Source organism: Pleurodeles waltl, chromosome 6 (genome assembly GCF_031143425.1).
Source record: "Pleurodeles waltl isolate 20211129_DDA chromosome 6, aPleWal1.hap1.20221129, whole genome shotgun sequence".
NCBI lineage: Eukaryota > Metazoa > Chordata > Amphibia > Caudata > Salamandridae > Pleurodeles > Pleurodeles waltl.
Window position 1 is genome coordinate 1,531,750,798 of NC_090445.1, and position 19,353 is coordinate 1,531,770,150.

Consider the following 19,353-nt stretch of genomic DNA (forward strand, 5'->3'; position numbering starts at 1 on the left):
CAGCCTACGTTACCACCGTCAAGCAACCACTTCAAATTCAGTACAGCGCTCTGAAGTAACTTCTCGCAGCGCACGCACGTGCAGCTGATGCTACGGGGCTCACCCAGTCCCACCACGGCACGGCCCTCTCTCAGTGCGCACCCTCTTCACCTGAGGTGCCCTTGACACCTCTTCCTCTGGGGTGCCAAGGGCATGGCATCTTCAATTACAGGGGAAGCGGATTACAGAATGGCACAACACCACACGCGCCCCGAGACGACTCAAGACAGCCTATGGCGCTACACAAACCATGATAAACAAATATAGCCACACAGGAGGCGTGACGTTCACTCCTGGAGGGCATAACCTTAATTCATCTCGTCCAGTGAGGCGGGCGGAGCCAGCGGCATAAGGTAGCCGGGGTGGGGGGTGGAGGCTTAGATTGGAAACATTTCCAAACACCTTTCGCTCTAAGTAACACTTTGCGGTGAAATGCTCGGCTCACACACCCAGCACTGTGCTGCACACCAGGGAACCACAGGACGATGGCCCTCTCCCTCCAGGAGGTGCTGGGGGGGGAACCGGACAGACAGAAGGGAGCGGCGTGGCAGAGAAGGGCAAGAGCGGCGCGTCACGACAGGACCCCAGTAAGACAGGTGAAACGTCAAGCATTACGTGAGGTGGTCCAAGCAGATGTTTAATTCAAGTGCTTTACCCCGCCCCTCACCCAAATGTTGTAAAAAAAACAAATCAAATACTCTTTTCTCCCTCCGGCTCCCCTCAAACTTTACCCATGGAGGAATATCTTACATAGCTATATGACGTACTACAATGTGGTTGGCCAATAAAACCACTGATCCAAACTGGAAACTCAATCCCAGCCACAACAGAATAGCCCCCAACCGCTAGAGTACGATCAAGCAGTAATGCCCCGTACCCCCTTTCACAACGAGTACCTTTCAGTCTTCGCTCACTTCCAGCAAGCCTGCAGGCAATGCTCACTCCCAGCACCCTGCAACCCATGATTACTCCCCAGCCCCCTACAGTCCATCCTCACTCTCAGCACCCTGCAATCCATGATCACTCCCAGTACTCTGCAGTCCATGCTCACTCCGAGCACTCTGCAGTCCATGCTCACTCCCAGCACCCTGCAACACATGATTACTCCCCAGCACCCTACAGTCCATCCTAACTCCCAACGCCCTCCAATCCCTGATCACTCCCAGTACTCTGCAGTCCATGCTCACTCCGAGCACTCTGCAGTCCATGCTCACTCCCAGCACCCTGCAACCCATGATTACTCCACAGGACCCTACAGTCCATGCTCACTCCCAGTACCCTGCAATCAATGATCACTCCCAGTACTCTGCAGTCCATGCTTAGTCCGAGCACTCTGCAGTCCATGCTCACTCTGAGCACCCTACAGTCCATCCTCACTCCCAGTACCCTGCAATCAATGATCACTCCCAAGCATCCTACAGTCCATCCTCACTTCCAGTACCCTGCAATCCATGCTCACTCCCAGCAGCCTGCAACCATTGTCACTCCCAGCACTCTGCACTCCATGCTCAATTCCAGCACTCGGCACTCCATGCTCACTCGCAGCACTCTGCAGTCCATTCTCACACCGGCACACTAGAGTCCATACTCACTCGCAGCACTCTGCCGTCCAGGGTCTCTTCCAGCACCAAACAGTCCATTCTCACTCCAGGCAAACTGGAGTCCATGCTCACTCCTAGGACTCTGCAACCATGATCACCCCCAGCACTCTGCAGTCCTGCTCACTCCCAGCACTCTGTAGAGCACGATCACTCCCATCACTCTGCAGTCCATGTTCTCTGCCAGAACTCTACAGTCTGAGTTCACCCACAGTACACTACACTCCATTCTCTGTCCCAGTAGCTTGCTGCCCATGCTCAGTCCCAGTACCATGTACTGTATGCCCACTCCCAGTACCCTGCATTCCATGTTCTCTCCAAGTACACTGCCCCTCATTTTCTGACCCAGTAACTTGCAGTCCATGCTCACTCACAGCACCCTACAGTCCATGCTCACTCCTGGCACTCTGCGGTCCACAATCATACCCAAAAGTCTGCAGTCCACAATCACTCCCAGAACTCTACAGTTCATGTTCACTTCCGGCACTCTGCAGTCCATGCTCAATCCCACCTCACTTTCATCACCCTCCAGTCCATGATCACTCCCAGCACTCTGCAGTCCTGCTCACTCCGAGCACTTTGCAGTCCATGCTCACTCCGAGCACTTAGCAGTCCATGCTCACTCCGAGCACTCTGCAGTCCATCCTCACTCCCAGCACCCTGCAACCCATGATTACTCCCCAGGACCCTACAGTCCATGCTCACCCCCAGTACCCTGCAATCAGTGATCACTCCCAGTACTCTGCAGTCCATGCTCACTCTGAGCACCCTACAGTCCATCCTCACTCCCAGTACCCTGCAATCAATGATCACTCCCAAGCATCCTACAGTCCATCCTCACTTCCAGTACCCTGCAATCCATGCTCACTCCCAGCAGTCTGCAACCATTGTCACTCCCTGCACTCTGCACTCCATGCTCAATTCCGGCACTCGGCAATCCATGATCACTCCCAGCACTCTGCAGTCCATTCTCACACCCGGCACACTGGAGTCCATACTCACTCACAGCACTCTGCCGTCCAGGGTCTCTTCCAGCACCAAACAGTCCATTCTCACTCCAGGCAAACTGGAGTCCATGCTCACTCCTAGGACTCTGCAACCATGATCACCCCCAGCACTCTGCAGTCCTGCTCACTCCCAGCCCTCTGTAGAGCACGATCACTCCCATCACTCTGCAGTCCATGTTCTCTGCCAGAACTCTACAGTCCTAGTTCACCCACAGTACACTACACTCCATTCTCTGTCCCAGTAGCTTGCTGCCCAAGCTCAGTCCCAGTACCATGTACTGTATGCCTACTCCCAGTACCCTGCATTCCATGTTCTCTCCAAGTACACTGCCCCTCATTTTCTGACCCAGTAGCTTGCAGCCCATGCTCACTCACAACACCCTACAGTCCATGCTCACTCCTGGCACACTGCAGTCCACAATCACTCCCAGAACTCTACAGTCCATGTTCACTCCGGGCCAGGTGGCTCCTCTCTTGCCAGCAGCAACTTTTACACTGAAAGGATAGCAAACTCCATTTATTATCCTTGCTGTGTAAAAGGGGCAGGGCATTGGGGGTGACGAGCAGGGGGGAGTGCTCTGTGCACTCCCTCAGAGTGCATGCGTGTTTGGCCAGCTGTCTCAGGCCGGCCAAACACACATGCGCTGTAGGCTCTCTCCAGCCCAGCAACACAGCTGATGGGGTGAGCCTACACAGGCTGCCTGGGAGTGCCCTGGCTGGGGGCTCCCAACCAATCCTGACGCAGCTTTGAGCAGCATCAGGATTGGCGCAGGGCAGGCTGGTGGCCTGTGCCCGTAGCAGCCACGGGAGAGTAGCAGCAAGCGGGAGCAGAGGTAAGTTTTTTATTTATTATTAATCATTTATACCGTTCCCCCCCACCCCCCAATGCCTCCCCACCCCCCCTGCCCCAGCCAAGAGAGACGCTACTGCTCCTGGCACTCTGCAGTCCATGTTCAATCCCACCTCACTTTCATCACCCTCCAGTCCATGATCACTCCCAGCACTCTGCAGTCACTGCTCACTCTCCAGCACTCTGCAATCCGTTTCACTCCCAGTAGCATGTACTGAATGCCCACTTCCGGTACCCTGCATTCCATGTTCACGCCCAGTACACTGCCCTTCAATCTGTGACCCAGTAGTCTGCAATCCACGCTCACTCCTAGCACCCTGCAGTTCGTGCTCACTCCCAGTACCATGTACAATATGCTCTCCCCAGTACCCCGCAGCCCATGCTCTCCCCCACCACCCTGCAATGCTTGCTCTCTATCAGCACCCTGCAGCCCACGCTCTCTCCCAGTACCATGAACAGTATGCTCACTCCAAGTACATTGCATTCCAGTCTCCGACTCAGTAGCTTGCAGTCCATGCTCACTCCCAGTACCAGGTACTGTATGCTCACTCCCAGTACCATATACAATATACTCTCCCCAGTACCCTGAAGCCCATGCGCACTCCCAGCACTCTGCACCCCTTGCTGTCTCCCAGTACCATAAACAGTATGCTCACTCCCATGTGCCCTGCAGCTCATGCTAACTCCAAATACAATTTATTCCAGTATCTGACTCAGTAGCTTGCAGTCTATGCCCACTCTCAGTACCAGGTACTGTATGCTCACTCCCAGTACCATGTACAATATGCTCTCCCCAGTACCCTGAAGCCCACGCGCACTCCCAGCGCACTGCACTCCTTGCTCTCTCCCGGTATCATGAACAGTATGCTCTCTCCCAATACCCCGCAGTCCCATACTCATTCTCAGTACCCGTCGGCCCATGGTCACCTCCCGAACGCTGTAGCCCGATCACTCCTACCCTTCTACACACTCGCGCTCACCCCGCAGCCGCTTCCCCACACCCCGGTACCCCTGCACCGGACACGTACAGTTGGTGAGGAAGAGGAGCACGGCGAAGCCCAGGGTGGCGGTGGCCAGCAGGATGAGGCAGACGTTGCATGGTATCATGAAGTAGCGAACCACCAGGGACACCTTGTGCTGGTACATGCGGTCCCGCTCCGTGGTGGCAGGGGCCCCCGGGGGCTGGCAGCCGGTCATGCCAGCAGCGGCCACCCGTACCTCCCAGTGGCATTGGGTAGCCAGGGGGTCGCGCCTCTCCCAAACACGTGGCGTCCTGACAGGACGAGGACACCTCACGCCCAGGCGCACATCCTTGCCTCCCCGGAAGATGCTCTGCTCGGCGCTGCGCCTTGATGTAGGGAACCGAGGCAATCCGAAACCAACGCCGCGCGCGGCAGCTCGAGCCCAGGGTGACCTCCCCAGACAAACTGGCCACCTCCAGGCTCTCCGGCGATCTCCGAGGGGTCAGTGTGTCCTGGCAGCACAAACCCACACAGCCGCGCGCTGTGCACAGATCCACTGAACAGGTACGTAAGATGCCGTGCACTACTCCAAACAGGTGGCCGCTCAGTTACCAGACAGGGGTGTGCTCGGTGCTGCGCACAGGAGCAGCAGCTTAGGTGTGTGCACTTGGTGAGAGGCGGTGAGGGATGCACTAGGCGCTGTGCAGTACTCCACACGTAGACGATGGACCCAGTTACACTCGCGCACTCCCGTTGTGTTGGGGGATATTATTCAGCTAGGAGAGGAGAGCACAGCAGGTGCGTAATCAGCTCTGTACACATTTAGTAAAGTAACATTGTTCATGGGTCGTTAAGAGGATGCACACTGTGTGCTCGGAGCTGTGCCGGGCAGGTGCACAGGATCACCCGTGTGCAGGTAAGTACACCTGCGTGTTCTCCTCTAAGCGGCTGATGTTCCAGCCGAGTTGTTGGCGCTGAACTGCAGGGGTATGGCTCGCTTCGTAGGTGCACCAACGAAGGCGCAGTTGCACCGGGCCAGCTGTGTACTAGGCACTATGCTCCAATCGCAAATGGATCTTTGTCCTGGGGTGTGCTCAGCGCTGTACAGACCTCCACTATTCTCAGCGCTACATAGGCATCTGTACCACAAACGTTGGGGTTTGAGTGTGAGCACTGGCGGGGGGCGTCGTCGGGAACAAGGAGATCCTTGCAGATTTGAAGGGATCAGAGTCCGCTCTGTCGAGTCCGACTGTGGGGTCTTTCCCGTTGGGTTTCGCTTCTTCCCCAAGTCTCTTCTCGGTGCGGCGCTCTGTGCTCTGCGCCGTCCTGCCTTCGCTCGGCGCTTTCCTCCCGCACCCGGCGCTGTACCGTGCGCTGTATGAGATGCAGCTCCTATTCACCCCTCTCAGCAGTAACTTCCTTCGGCTCCGGTGCTGCCGCTGGAGGGGGAGGGAGGGCAAGAGGGGAGGGGAGAGAGGGTGCTCGGATGGGCGGAGAGAGGGAGGGGAGATGGGAGGGGCCAGAGGGTAGGAGGGACAAGTCACAGTGAGAGGTGCCGGGCACAGGGACAGACTGCCCCGCCTGGAACACTTTCAGGTTCCACTTATCCGGTAAGCAGCCCTGTTTTATGCCTCTGCCCTGATTAACTGCCCTGCACTCGTTCCCAGATCAGGTGCCCCATGAACCAACCTGTGTGCGCCCGTCCCACTAGCCCACTTGCTATCTGCCCCATCAGACCCACCTACCACCCATCCTTTCAAACCCCTCCCCTGAAAGCGCCCTTTCAAGCCTGAAGAGCCGGTCTGCCGCCACAAGACGGACATTCGTCTAGTGCCTAAAAGTCCTCTTCCACCCAGTCGCCTCTAAGAGCTGGAGAGAGAGAGAGAGAGAGAATTATAGAAAGGTCGAACCGAGAGCGATGGAAAGGAAAAAAAAAGGGCAGGAGACGAGGGTCTGAGAACGCACTGGTGAGAGGTGAGGCGAGAGAGAGAGCTGGCAAGCGCTAGGAACGATTAAGAGAAGGAGAGACTTCACCACCACTGGAAAACACGTCTCCAAAGGATGCTAGTCAAAAGATTCTCGCACACACACCTCCAGTTCCCCATCGAAGAGGAACAGCTTCGCACTACAGAACACCGCTCTCCCCACAGGACGAGAGGCCCCTCCACTGAAGAAGAACAGCTTCTCTCCACCAGCGGTCAAGGAGAGAGCTGTCCGGCCGGAGGCAGTCACTCACTTGGTGCTGAAAATGACCTCTACTGTAATGTGCCAAAGGGAAAGCTGGACCCCGTCCAGTGCTGAAAACCACATCGCCCACCAGTGTCCAGTCAGAGAGCTGACTTTTATGGACATCTCCACCACCTTAGTCTATTCGCAAAGTATAAAGGCGCCTCCGCTAGCGCCTAGCATAACCACCTCTTGGCACAAGAACACTACCCTTTATAGTGAGTCAGCCCCGACTGTGGCGCTCGCGTGTGTGAATACAAGACAACGTCATTGGATTCTCAGTGACACAGGAAGGACATGCTCCCTCGTCAAGCCGGACACGGAGAGAATCTGCTCCCCACAACACACACTGACCTCGCCGAGACGGCTCCTTTCATCTTACAAATGAGGACTACACTCTTGAAGGACAAGTGGCGGCGGAGTGTTACAAAAAGATCCTCAATACGTCATAAGGCCCTCAAGTGGCCGCGGATTGGTGCGTGGAGTCCAAAGCTATTGGCAACACATGACTAACACTCTGACAAGTATGGCTGGCTCAACAAAGCAGGGCGCAGCGACATCTCACCACCGCCGTGCGGTTAAAAAAACAAAACAAAAAAAGAACCCCCCCCCCCCCACACACACACGACGTCTGAACCGAGAAACCCTAGCTATTCTGCCATTTATTTTCAGCCTACTCTCCAGTTCGGCTTACACTAATTTCCATTAACTTTCTTACTTCTTTGCATTCCATTATTTCTATAAACTCTACGTTCATTTATGTAGACTCTGATACTCCGAAACTTTTAAGGTCACTGTCTGCATAGTGTAGTGCCCCACCTCTTCTATGATTAAAATGCTGTACCACTCCTAAGTACAACAGTGGGCTAGACAGTGCCTTTCGCGACAATGTCTGTTCCTAAAATCTTTTTCGCGGAGAGCCTCCGCAAGGATACCCTTAGGTTCGGCAAGAACCTGTGTGGGGAGACAGGAGCAGGGACAACTAGCAGGGGTTCAAGCCCTTCTCCTCTTGGTAGGCTCGTTCAGCAGCCTTCTTAGCGGTCAGGCTTGAAGGATGGTAGAGCCACCCCCTCAAGTTAACGCCGCCTAGATGGGCAGGATACTACTTACCTAGCAAAGCCCAGCCAGGGCCATCAAAGCCTCCATAGCAAGGCATTACAGACCACTGGCAGAGAAGTGTCTTTCCTTACTCTCGTTTTGTAATCATTACTGAAAACACACTGCAGGGCTCTAAATGACATCAAAAGGCCAAGGTCCTGGCACTGCTGCCCATAGGAAGTCTTTTGCGCTAGGAACACATCCTGACTGAGCCTAATTCAGAACAAGAAATGGTTCACACAACCATGTACGGCCTGCATGCTCCAGAATGTTTGAATAACAAAAGTGGGAAAGAATGCAATAAATTCACGCTCTGAACATTCAATTGACAACGTACTTACTGGAGTATATTTATCACCAAAGAACAAATCATATTTTATTTAATGTCTGCTTAGGTTGCTCATGTTGTTTCTAATTTACATAATTCCTTAACATATATAAACTCAAAACAAACAATGTAAAAACTATCAAAATATATATAGAGATGACTACATATAGAACACGCAGACAACACAAAGAACTGTACAATATAGATATATTAGCAAAATCATTCTAAGATTGATCCTAAAGTCTGCTCCAGTATTCCAATAGACTTTCTGTGGCTTCAAAACTATGCATGAACCAAAAGTCCACAGATGAGGTGGTCCTATATTTCAAACAACTTATGGGGGTTCCCAAGCTCCTTATTTCGTGAACTGTGCATAACATTTTGTAGAAGAAGTCACCAGATTCGTTGGGTACCCCCTCCTAATTAAATGTTGGCGCGTTTCAGCCCTCCTAACTATGGGTCTCTTCAGGACATTGGAAGAGAGAAGACCTCACGAAAACAAGTCTGGAGGAGACTTTAAGATCAACCTTTGAATGATTTTAGTAATATATCTATAATGTACATTTCTTTACGTGCTGTCTGCATGTGTGTAGTCAGATCTATATGTATGTTGATAGTCTTGATGCTATTTGAGTTCATATATGGTATGTAGTTACGTGAATAGGAAACAACACAAGCCCAGGGACCCGAGCTGACAATACATAAATATTGATTTATTCTTTTGTGATAGATATACACTAGCAAATACGGTGTCTAATTAATGATCCCACCGTGAATTAATTGGACTTGTTCCCACTTTTCTCCTCTTGAGTTTGGTATTCTATATATGTGCCCAGGACATGTGGGGTTATTTCGGCTAACCCCAAAGCTTCATGGCACAAGACATTTTGGGTATCCGCTTTTAATATTCCGAATATTAGACAATGAATGAAAAGTGTGTTTTCTGGCACTGAATGGTGTCAGATGTCAAGTGCAGGATGTATGTTAATGGGGGATTCACATAAACATTACAAACTCCGGGCTCCACCTAAGAAGAAACAACAAAGTTTGTTGTATGAATTGGCAGAACAAAGCTGGCAGGGATTGGCAAATGACTATTTGCTGAAGAAGGTGGAAGGGTTCTCTCCAAGAGCTGATTCATCATTGAAGTCCTGGTTTCTACAGGATCAGACTTCATACTGGCAAACCCAAAGGATAACTATTCTTTCGGTTTATAAGGAAAATAAAATAAGGATACTGCTCTGTGACTCGTAACCTTTTAGTAATAAAAGTTTCTCAAAAAGTTTAACAATTGTCTAACTCAAGTTGGCTAAAACAATACCTTTAAGTCAGCAGCCATGTTCTGTAATCCCTTATATGATAGGCAAGGACGAGCTGCGGAGATTGCGTGTGGGTTTTAAATGGACCTGCCCATGATTATAGTCCAGAGGCACGGTACCCAAAACTGTACCCCTAAATGTATATTACTTGTGTATACCCCAAAATACACTTTACTTAATTAGTAACCATGCAGCCAGAAAACATAACTGACCCACGAAGGCTTCGTGCACGGGGAACCCTGGCCATTAGAAGCCTAGATTTTCTGGGACTTATGCCCAGGATTGGTATTTTAGGCAGCTGTGGAGTCACAGCATGCTTGAAGAAAGTAAAAACAACTGTAAGTCAGGTCGACTAAAAGAAAGAAAATGCAAATTATTTCTCATCATTAAGAAAACATTTAGTGGTTCAGCAATAAATCGAACTTTCAGGCTTAAAGATTTATTTAAAAAGGTAAACAGTCCCTATTTCTCTAAAAAAATAAGTTTTTGATCAAGCTTGGCAGGATGCAACCTCATTGCATTGTTAATGCATTCCCCAGGTAGTTCGGCAAAAAAATACTTCTACCAATTTAAGCAAGACACTCAGGGCCCAACTTACAAAAAAGGTTCGTTTTTGTTCTGCTCCGACACAAATCTGCATACATAGAAAATGTGATGTGTGCTCACCTAGCTTTGCTTGTACTCTTCCCCACAGAATTCTCCTTCGCTAGGGCTTCGTTATCAGCCGCAGAATCCATTCCCCTGTGGCTGCCCAGACTTGTGTACAGGACTGAATAATTCTTCAATAACCCAAAGTGTCTCCCAGCCAGAATTGGATGACTCTATTCCTTATGCAACCTTTGTGCAGTGGGAAACAGAACTACCTACGTAGCCCAACTTAGAGATCCAAATATATTTTAACGCACTGACTCTCCATGCCATGCCAGGAGTGCTCTGAAGCATCACTCGGGGTACGACACACTATACAAATGCAATAATACCATTACTGGCTCTTTTAGTCCTAATCATGCGACTGCTGCTCTGATGGATAAAATGGGTGAAGAGAACCCGACATCACCAGCCGTCATCTACTTACTACATGGGTAGTAACAACATATGCATCACGGAGCAGCAGACGCATGACCATTGTTCTGTCATTCATAGATAGAGTCCCTAGAATGCGGGTGCTGGTTGTGTGCAGGGGCCTGGCCCTACCCCAACCCACAGGCCCCGACTGTGAATCTAGAACTGTAGAAGCAGGCAACAAGGCCACACATTTCTGAGAAGATGTTGACCCTGGTTTGTGCTTCAGCCCCTGGTGAGCTTGCAGTCACAGGGTCTCATACTCTTTGGGAGGCGGTAATTACAGTCATCGAACATGGGCACTTGACCACCTAACGTAAGGCCCATACACTATACACATCTGGTGTCAGCTGCTCTGCTTTTACAAGGATATCAAAATTGCGCACTACATGGGGCATAAGACTGGCCAAGTGAATTAAAGCACATTCTCAGCTAATTCTCAGAGGCACTTCATGGACTCCAGAGGTATGAAGCAGTTTTTTAATTTTACAGTACAAATCAATATAATTAGAAGCAGTATTTGCTACTTAAACCGCCATCTTTTCTTAGCCTTAATATTTAATAGAGTATGCAGTTACTTAATTGCACTATTAATATATTAAAATAAGCTAATAAAATAGGTTAGTGGATTAAGCACCCACTTAAAGAAAGATCCCACCTAACCTGCCAGTCACTTGTTTGAATGACAGCAGGTCTGACTCAGCCACTGTTTGTTCCAGGTTCTATGACAGGAGTGCATTGAAGTCTTCAAGCTTGTTTAAAAAATGCTATTTGTTTGCCAAGATGGAACTACATTTTACTGTCCTATTGAACACGATTTGTTCTTCATAAATTTCACCTCTAGAAGTCCTACTGCAATTCTGATTAAGCCAATTAAGCAGGCCGAAACTTGCAGCTCACCATGTACAAGCTTCATCAGTGAAAAGTACTACACATGAACACACAAGACAACACAGACAAAAAGACAATTTTTAAGGAACTTTTTAAACTCTCCACTTACAAGGACGCCGAACAGTACCTCTGTCGCACATTAAATGCGAGTGGTTTCAGTGCCTCTAGAGCCCTCAATGAAAAAAATGATGATCCCTCAGTAAGTACACATATTTATCGATTACGAATATATTAGTCATAAAATGTATATATAACATGTTAAGACACTTCAACTAATACTCACATTTGTCGAAGCCATCCATATGTGTGTATATCCAAGCTAGTTAAACAATCAGCTACCAACAGGAGCAATTCTCTAATGAGACTGTCTTCCTTGTGATAAGGATACAAACGAAAAGTGAAAAATTGAAATTGATGCAAAATGACATATAGGGGGGGAAATAATTAACCGTACGACCTTCCCATACAAAATGTATATGTAATCCCCTCTGAAAGCATTAAATTCTGAAGGTAATCTAGAGATAAAAACGCTTCTCAACCAAACGTGGCAGATAAACCGAAGGGGGATACATATCAAGGGGAAAGAATGATAGCAAATTAAGCTAAAGACTGCCACCTAGAGGAAAGGGTTGCCAGTACAATTCTTGACGCGGAAAATAGAAGGAATGACCTCTGGCACTTTCCCTGCAGCTCATTTACAACTGATAGGAAGTGTGCTTAAGTCGACATTAGGCCCCGTAGGTAACACTGACTCCTATTAAAGCGCAAGTATGAATCGTTGTGTGACGATAGGGCAATATTATGTATTCCTGAAATGTAATTCTAGCTGCTAAGCTGAACCTGTGGCCTACACGCACAAACGGCTCTTTTCCATTTCGAGGAGGGTGACACCCATTAACTCCTGGCCACAAGGGGGCGGCCCCATCACCTGCTACCAAAGACACCAGCGACGCCCAGGGAAACGGCGGCAGAGGCGCATCTTTTATTCAACAGCCGTGTCTGATCACTGACGCATCTCCAGATCGCCCCAGGTGGGTGACATGCGGACGAGGGCCTAGCATGCTTCTTGGCCATTTCATTGGTCCCAGAAGTGGGGGTCGGGTCCCCCTCGCCCACTGAACCTAAAAGATATTCCCCATACATGATGCCAGAGGAATAAAAGCCATTTCTCACCGCGCTCCGCCAGCGCCTCCCGTGTTACCGGATAATGGATTATGTAAATGCCGTCGCAGGATTACTGCACCCTGATAAAAACTGATTTAAGTATATTGAGCCCCCACAGGCTTTGGGAACACAGTGCATGCAGTCGCGCAATCTGATTGGCTAAACGCCTCCAGGCAATTTATTATGCACAAATCCAAGCAATTGCGCCGTTTGATGGTTTTGGGAGATTTCCAGGCAGGTGCGCAGTTAGCAGGGAGATGCGTAAATCCGCCTGAGCCTGTGTGTTTTCATAATGGGACAATTACAAGGGAGGGCCACTTGGAAACATAACTGTGCAGATGTTACTGGAAAGTTCCAAATATGGTCCTAGGAAGGCCTACATTCTTAAAGTCTAGAACACAAAGGGTTGTTTCTTCGGTGGCGGCTCCATTGGTGGAAGACATCCAAACCTGGGGTTACTTGTACAGACTGCTTTGATATGTTAAATTTATTTTGTTTGTTGGGTTGTATACAGAAGTGGCTTGCGGGGCTTTGTTGGGATGGGGCAGCGCAGGGGTGGGGGGCACGGTGGCAAATTAATAAAACAAACAATCACTTACCTGCTCCACTCCCGTGCCACTCCTCTCCCATCACTCCAGGCACAGGCTCCCATCCTGCCCTGCAGCCAAACCTGACACTGCTCAAAGCAGTGTTAAGATTGGCTGGGAGAGCCCAGCCAGGGCGCTCCCAGGCAGACTGGAAGCCTGTGCCTGCTGTCTCCAGCCCGGCAACTGTGTTGCTTGACTGGGGAGAGCCTGCTGCACGGCAGCCCGAGGCAGCCGGCCAAACATACATGCGCAGTGAGGGGAGCGCACAGTGCGCTTCCTTCATCTTGTCATCCCTAATGCCCTGCCCCTTTAACAAATGAAAAGATAATAAAAATGATTTATTATTTTTTCGTTTGTTAAAGGTGATGTGCAGCAGCTGCTGCTGGGGAGGGCTGGAATGGGGGGCAGGGGTCAGGGGGTGACGTTCCTCTGTCCTAATGGAGGTGCCACGCCTGCTTGTACAGCATATGGATCAAGCCATTGTTGATGTGAGAAGGCATTATAGATCGTAGCAGACAGAAACACTGATATACATCTTTTTTTTAAATGATCACCCAGGCGTAGGATTTGTCTTGTGATGAATAGCAGTGGGTGTGAAGAGCTTTCTTGAAATCTGTGGCTTGAACGTGCAAGTAATGATCAGATCTATTTTCTGTAAACACTGTCTCACCTCTGAAGATAGTGCAGGGTATTTAAAAAGTAGGCTGTGTGTATTTAACCTTTTACATGTCCTGACAGTGAGAAACCTCCATAGTCATCTTTCAGTGCGACAAGGCTTGTCTCCTATAGACTAATACTAGTTTGCCTAATTGCATTTAATAAATGCTAAATTCAGTTTGGGAACAGCTAGATAAATACTTAGTCAAATCATTTTAATTGTACTTTAATATCCTCTTTAATGGTAAAGCCGGATTTTAAATTATTTTGAAAATACCACTTTTAGAAGGTTGGCATTTCCCTAAGTTTCTAGGGTCTTTCCTTAAGTATCTAGTTGCTCTTAGAGGTGGCTCCTCCACAGGGAAATGTGTACTGGGGGTAGACAGTGGATAAAGGGGACTGGGTGTAGAGGGGAGTGGGTCTTCCTGACAGTATGGCTGGGGAGAAGCTGTGTTCTGCCCTGACTACACTTCAAAGGGATTTGCCCCAGGACACAGAAAGAAACCTAACACTAGGCCTGCCCCTGCCGTTTCTTTTTTAACACGAGGGAAGAATTGCCAGAACTATTCTGGGAGTGGACGTGGGTTGCCCCTCTCACTCCCCCATCTACATGCTGGCATTAGGCAGACTAGTGGCAACACCAGAACCTGGAAACAAAAAACTCCTGGACCTGAGAAGATTCAGAAGAAGGACTACCCTGCTGATTGAAGAAGGAAGACTGGAGATACTCACCTTGATCAAAAGAACCAGAAATTAGTCCAAGGGTCAGTTGGCTGACCTGTTTGAGATACAGTGACATAAGCATCCAAAGGCCTTTCCTACTTTCCAGCTGACCAGTACCAACTGGACATGACCTGGTCCCCATTGCTGTCCCCTGTGTGAGTCCTGACCCCCAAGTGCTGTCTGTCCTCAAGCTCCTGGGGACCCTCTGGATTCAGAGTGTACTTCTTCCTGCTTAACTGTAGGTGTCACTGGATCTCGCACAGGGCTCTGCAAAGCCACGCAGCTCTGAATTGAAGACTTGACCAGAACAGACGTGAAGCAACACAGAGTACTGCAAAGCAGCGACGTGCAGCACCCAACAGGAAGGCACCTAATACAACACAGAGGTGATGCTGAGAAGGGTACAGCTGCACCACGCAGCTCTCCGATAAAGACTTCACTTGGTCCAGTGGCGAACGATGCAGAGCCCCACAGCTCTAGATGAAAGTTTAACTAGAGGGAACCTGTACCAAACTCAGAGGGTAAAACCCCTCCAGTGGGACCAAACTGGGTCCAGTATCTGGCCAGTGCTCCATCGTAGCCAGCCCAAACGTTTGCCTTTGCCCCAGTTTAGAGCTGCCAGATTCCAGCAGGTGGCAATTCGCACCTCTTGGGGCGAATTTTACCTCAAACTTTAGAAACTCATAACTCAGGTTCTACTGATTAGAATTTTTTGTTTTGGAGTCATTTTATCAATTAAAACATTCTCTATTTCTCTGAGTTGGTTTGTGATTGTTCTTGTTTTGGGTTTTCTCTTTATTATTGTTTAAGGAATGCAAAAATTCTTTACATATTGCCCCAAGTTAAGCCTGATTGCTTTTGTGCCAAGCTACCAGAAAGTTAAGCACATTATTATTTAGTGACTTTTGTGGTTCACCATGAGAAGGATTGTGAGTCCTCACCCCTTCAATAAATACAACACTTCCTTACTGTAGGTCTTTTCTGGCCCGTGACTCATCACAATATGGCACTGTACAGCTTCAAGCCTGTGCATCACACATCTGGCACTATACATCTTTAAGCCAGTGAATAATCTCATCTGGCACTGTACAGCTTTAAGCCAGTGAATCATCTCATCTGGCACTGTACAGCTTCAGGCCCATGCATCTTCACATCTAGCCATGAAAAACTCACCCATCACAGAACGAATGAGACAAGGTGGCAGATGCTACATCGTGTTGAGAGCGCTGGGGTATTGAAATTGGTGTTCTCAGGTATTGCTGTATTGTATGTTTGTTGTGTATTTTCCTTTTTGTTTTCAAAATACAATAAAAATCTTTATTAAAAAAAAAAAAACTCACCCATGCATAACTTACCTGGTAACGTACAACCTTTGGCCAACATACTGCATACTTTAAACTAGAGCATTTACACTCCCTACATCATATACCTGGTACTTAAGTACACCTGTTTCTTCTTCACATATCTGGCACTATAGTACTTCCAGTATTGCATCACACATCCGACCCCACATAACTCTCAGCCCTGCATTGCTGGTATGGCGCTACAGAACTCTCAGTACTGCATCACACATACAGCCCTGCATAACTCTCAACCCGTAAATTGCTGGGATGATGCTACAGAAATCTCAGTACTGCATCTCTCTTCCGGTCCTGTATAACTCCCAGCCCTCCGTTGCCAACATGGTGCTGCAGAACTCTCAGTACTGCATCACACATCCGGCCCTGCAAAACTCACACCCTGCATGGATTGTATGGCACTACAGAACTCTGTACTGCATCAAACATCCGGCCCTGCATAACTCCTGGCCGTGCATAACTCCCAGCACTGCATTGCTGGTGTGGAGCTACAGAACTCTGTACTGCATCACGTATACGGCTCTGCATAACTCCCAGCCATGCATTGCTGGTGTAGAGCTACAGAACTCTGTACTGCATCACGTATGCGGCCATGCATAACTCCCAGCACTGCATTGCTGGTATAGAGCTACAGAACTCTGTACTGCATCAAACATCCGGCCCTGCATAACTCCTGGCCCTGCATAACTCCCAGCACTGCATTCCTGGTGTGGAGCTACAGAACTCTGTACTGCATCACGTATACGGCCATGAAATACTCCCAGCCATGCATTGCTGGTGTAGAGCTACAGAACTCTGTACTGCATCACGTATACAGCCATGCATAACTCCCAGCACTGCATTGCTGGTGTAGAGCTACAGAACTCTGTACTGCATCAAACATCCGGCCCTGCATAACTCCCAGCACTGCATTGGTGGCATGGCGCTACAGAACTCTATACTGCATCACCCATATGGCCCTGCATAACTTCCAGCCCTGCACTGCTGGAAGGGCGCTACAGAACTCAGTACTGCATCACACATCTAGCCCTGCATATCTCCCAGCCCTGTCTAGTTCATGAGGCATTTGCCTAAGAACTTGCTGTCTTTCTGTCACGGGGCAAGCTCCCCATGCCCACCACCATCATGGTGATACATGGCTGGCACTAAACAATGCCCACTCTGTCTCACGAAAAAGGGTGGACACTTCAGAGCTCCACGCATATAATAGGACAGGTACATGACACCACGTGTAGGACTGGGTGGGGACTTTATAACTTCTTACCCCCGGCTCAATACTCTGAAACACCCCTATATTACAGTGGTAGGTGCCAAGCTTTAGAGCTGCGGCGCCCAAGACCTGGCAATATTCAGGCTTTGGGACTCAAGAGGCACACAAATACTGTAAGATATTAAACTGGGTGATTAGGAGAGCCGTAAACACGTTTATGGCTGCAAATGAAATCTAGCTCCCCATATCGCTTTAAACAAATGCACTCGGAACATCAGGTTTAGTGAGTGAAAAAGACCCATTAACATGTACCACTCAACCTCACATCTCCATTGTTTTACAATACAACTTCCAGTCATTTATAAGCTCAATTACTTCTGCACGGATGGATGAGATAGGTTCAATTATCTTCAAATGTCCTGTTCGCATTTCTCGGTGTGATACTATCTAGTTCGTATGATGCTTGGTATTTCCCTCACGCTGCCAGGCTACCCACAAGTTTCCTAAATGGAAACTACACTTATTCCGTATAGTACACTTTTTTTTGACACATCACAATGTAAGTGCAGTTCAGTGATCCGCCATTAAGAATGCTAACATGAGAAGTTACATATATGAAGGAAAAGCCCAACATGCATAGGTCCATAAAACAGTCTTTGCAATCTTTAGTTTCGATTTTACTATTTATGCACTGGTTTTTACAGGTCTGATCATGAATGCCTCAAACAATCACTGCTTAGGAGGGAAAAAGTAGTAAACGTGAATCCGAGGTTTATATAGGAACACGTACATTGACACATATTTACATGTATATGCTTGGTGAAAACTACTAACTTTCGCTTTCTCCTTTCTTTTTATTTTACTTTCTGCTTTTTTTCTTTTTCTCTTTCTTGCTTTGTTTGGTTCAAAAGGATGGCAGCTTGGGTGTCTTTCTTTTTCATTCTTTCTTGCTTTGCTTGGTATCAAGGGATGGCAGCTTGGGTGTCTTTCTTTTTTACTCTTTCTTGCTTTGCTTGGTCTCAAGGGGTGGCAAGCTTGGGTGTCTCTTTTTTACTCTTCCTTGCTTTGCTTGGTCTCAAGGGATGGCAGCTTGGGTGTCTTTCTTTTTCATTCTTTCTTGCTTTGCTTGGTTACAAGGGATGGCAGCTTGGGTGTCTTTCTTTTTCATTCTTTCTTGCTTTGCTTGGCATCAAGGGATGGCAGCGTGGGTGTCTTTCTTTTTTACTCTTTCTTGCTTTGATTGGTCTCAAGGGGTGGCAAGCTTGGGTGTCTTTCTTTTTTACTCTTCCTTGCTTTACTTGGTTACAAGGGATGGCAGCGTGGGTGTCTTTTTTTTACTCTTTCTTGCTTTGCTTGGTATCAAGGGGTGGCAGCTTGGGTGTCTACCATGCTTCAAGAGCCTGGGCATGCAGTCATTCCCGGGGTCTTGTCCATCAGGCGTCCGGCACGGGGGTCCTGGCATTCCGCAGGCTGGACACGCATCTGGTGTTGATGGTAGTACTCACATGTCCTGAGCCTACTAATAATTTAGTGACCCCCGCTCCCGTTGTCACAGATTTCCCCTATCTGACTCCCACTGTTGCACAGTCACAGGGCTGGAACTGTGCAACATCACCATGAGTTCACTGCTTCTGAGAGAGCAAAAAACTAACCAAGACTTATTGATTAAAAAAAAGGCTTCAAACCTTCAAGGCGCTGTATATGAACCCAGACACCCTTGTTGGAATTCAGATAGGGAACAATCTTGGCTTCTGTACTCTTTCGGTACCGAAAGCTCCTCTCAAACAACCAACTTAAGCACTTCAGTCATGTCAGGCCATTGCTTGTGCAAGTCGGCTTGCCAACCAAGGCATTTCACAGCTGGAGGGCACACTGCCAGCTGCACAAGTGTGACAAGTGCTGATGCCAGCTTCCTATGCACTGTGATGGGCACATTGATTTTGTATTGAATCCCGAGTACATGTCGCTAGGTTTCACCCCCAGGGACTAGTTCTATGGCTAGTACCCTAGTAACAGAAGCTTGGCCAGGCCTCTGTGGAAAAGGGGTAGACTCCAGAGTTCATCCTTTAATACATACAGCATCGGTATTTGGTAGAGCACGCAATACTGGCTTTATCATCTCATGATGGCCACCTAAATTCAACGGTACCTTGAAGATGGATTTAATCTGCAGTTACCACCAGCGACTCCTCTGCTCCTAGGTCATCCATCTTTGAGAAGAATGACTGAGTCTCCAGGAGCTAGGGAAGCAGAGTCCTGGTGCATTTGTGCAAC

At 48.7% G+C, this 19,353-nt stretch overlaps 1 protein-coding gene across 4 annotated transcripts in view; it reads right to left on the bottom strand.

Moving 5' to 3' along the window:
- The window catches only part of AGRN (agrin), a 591,795-nt gene that overhangs the window by 306,432 nt on the left and 266,010 nt on the right, over positions 1-19,353 (bottom strand). For 2 of the 4 annotated variants that reach the window (XM_069241114.1, XM_069241115.1), the window contains exon 1: positions 4,523-5,886. The exons of the other annotated variants lie outside the window; for them this stretch is intronic. In XM_069241114.1, coding sequence (XP_069097215.1) covers positions 4,523-4,691 — 169 coding nt within the window. In that variant the 5' untranslated portion in view covers positions 4,692-5,886. Of the gene's footprint in view, positions 1-4,522; positions 5,887-19,353 lie in introns of those variants that run through there. 4 annotated transcript variants of the gene reach the window in all.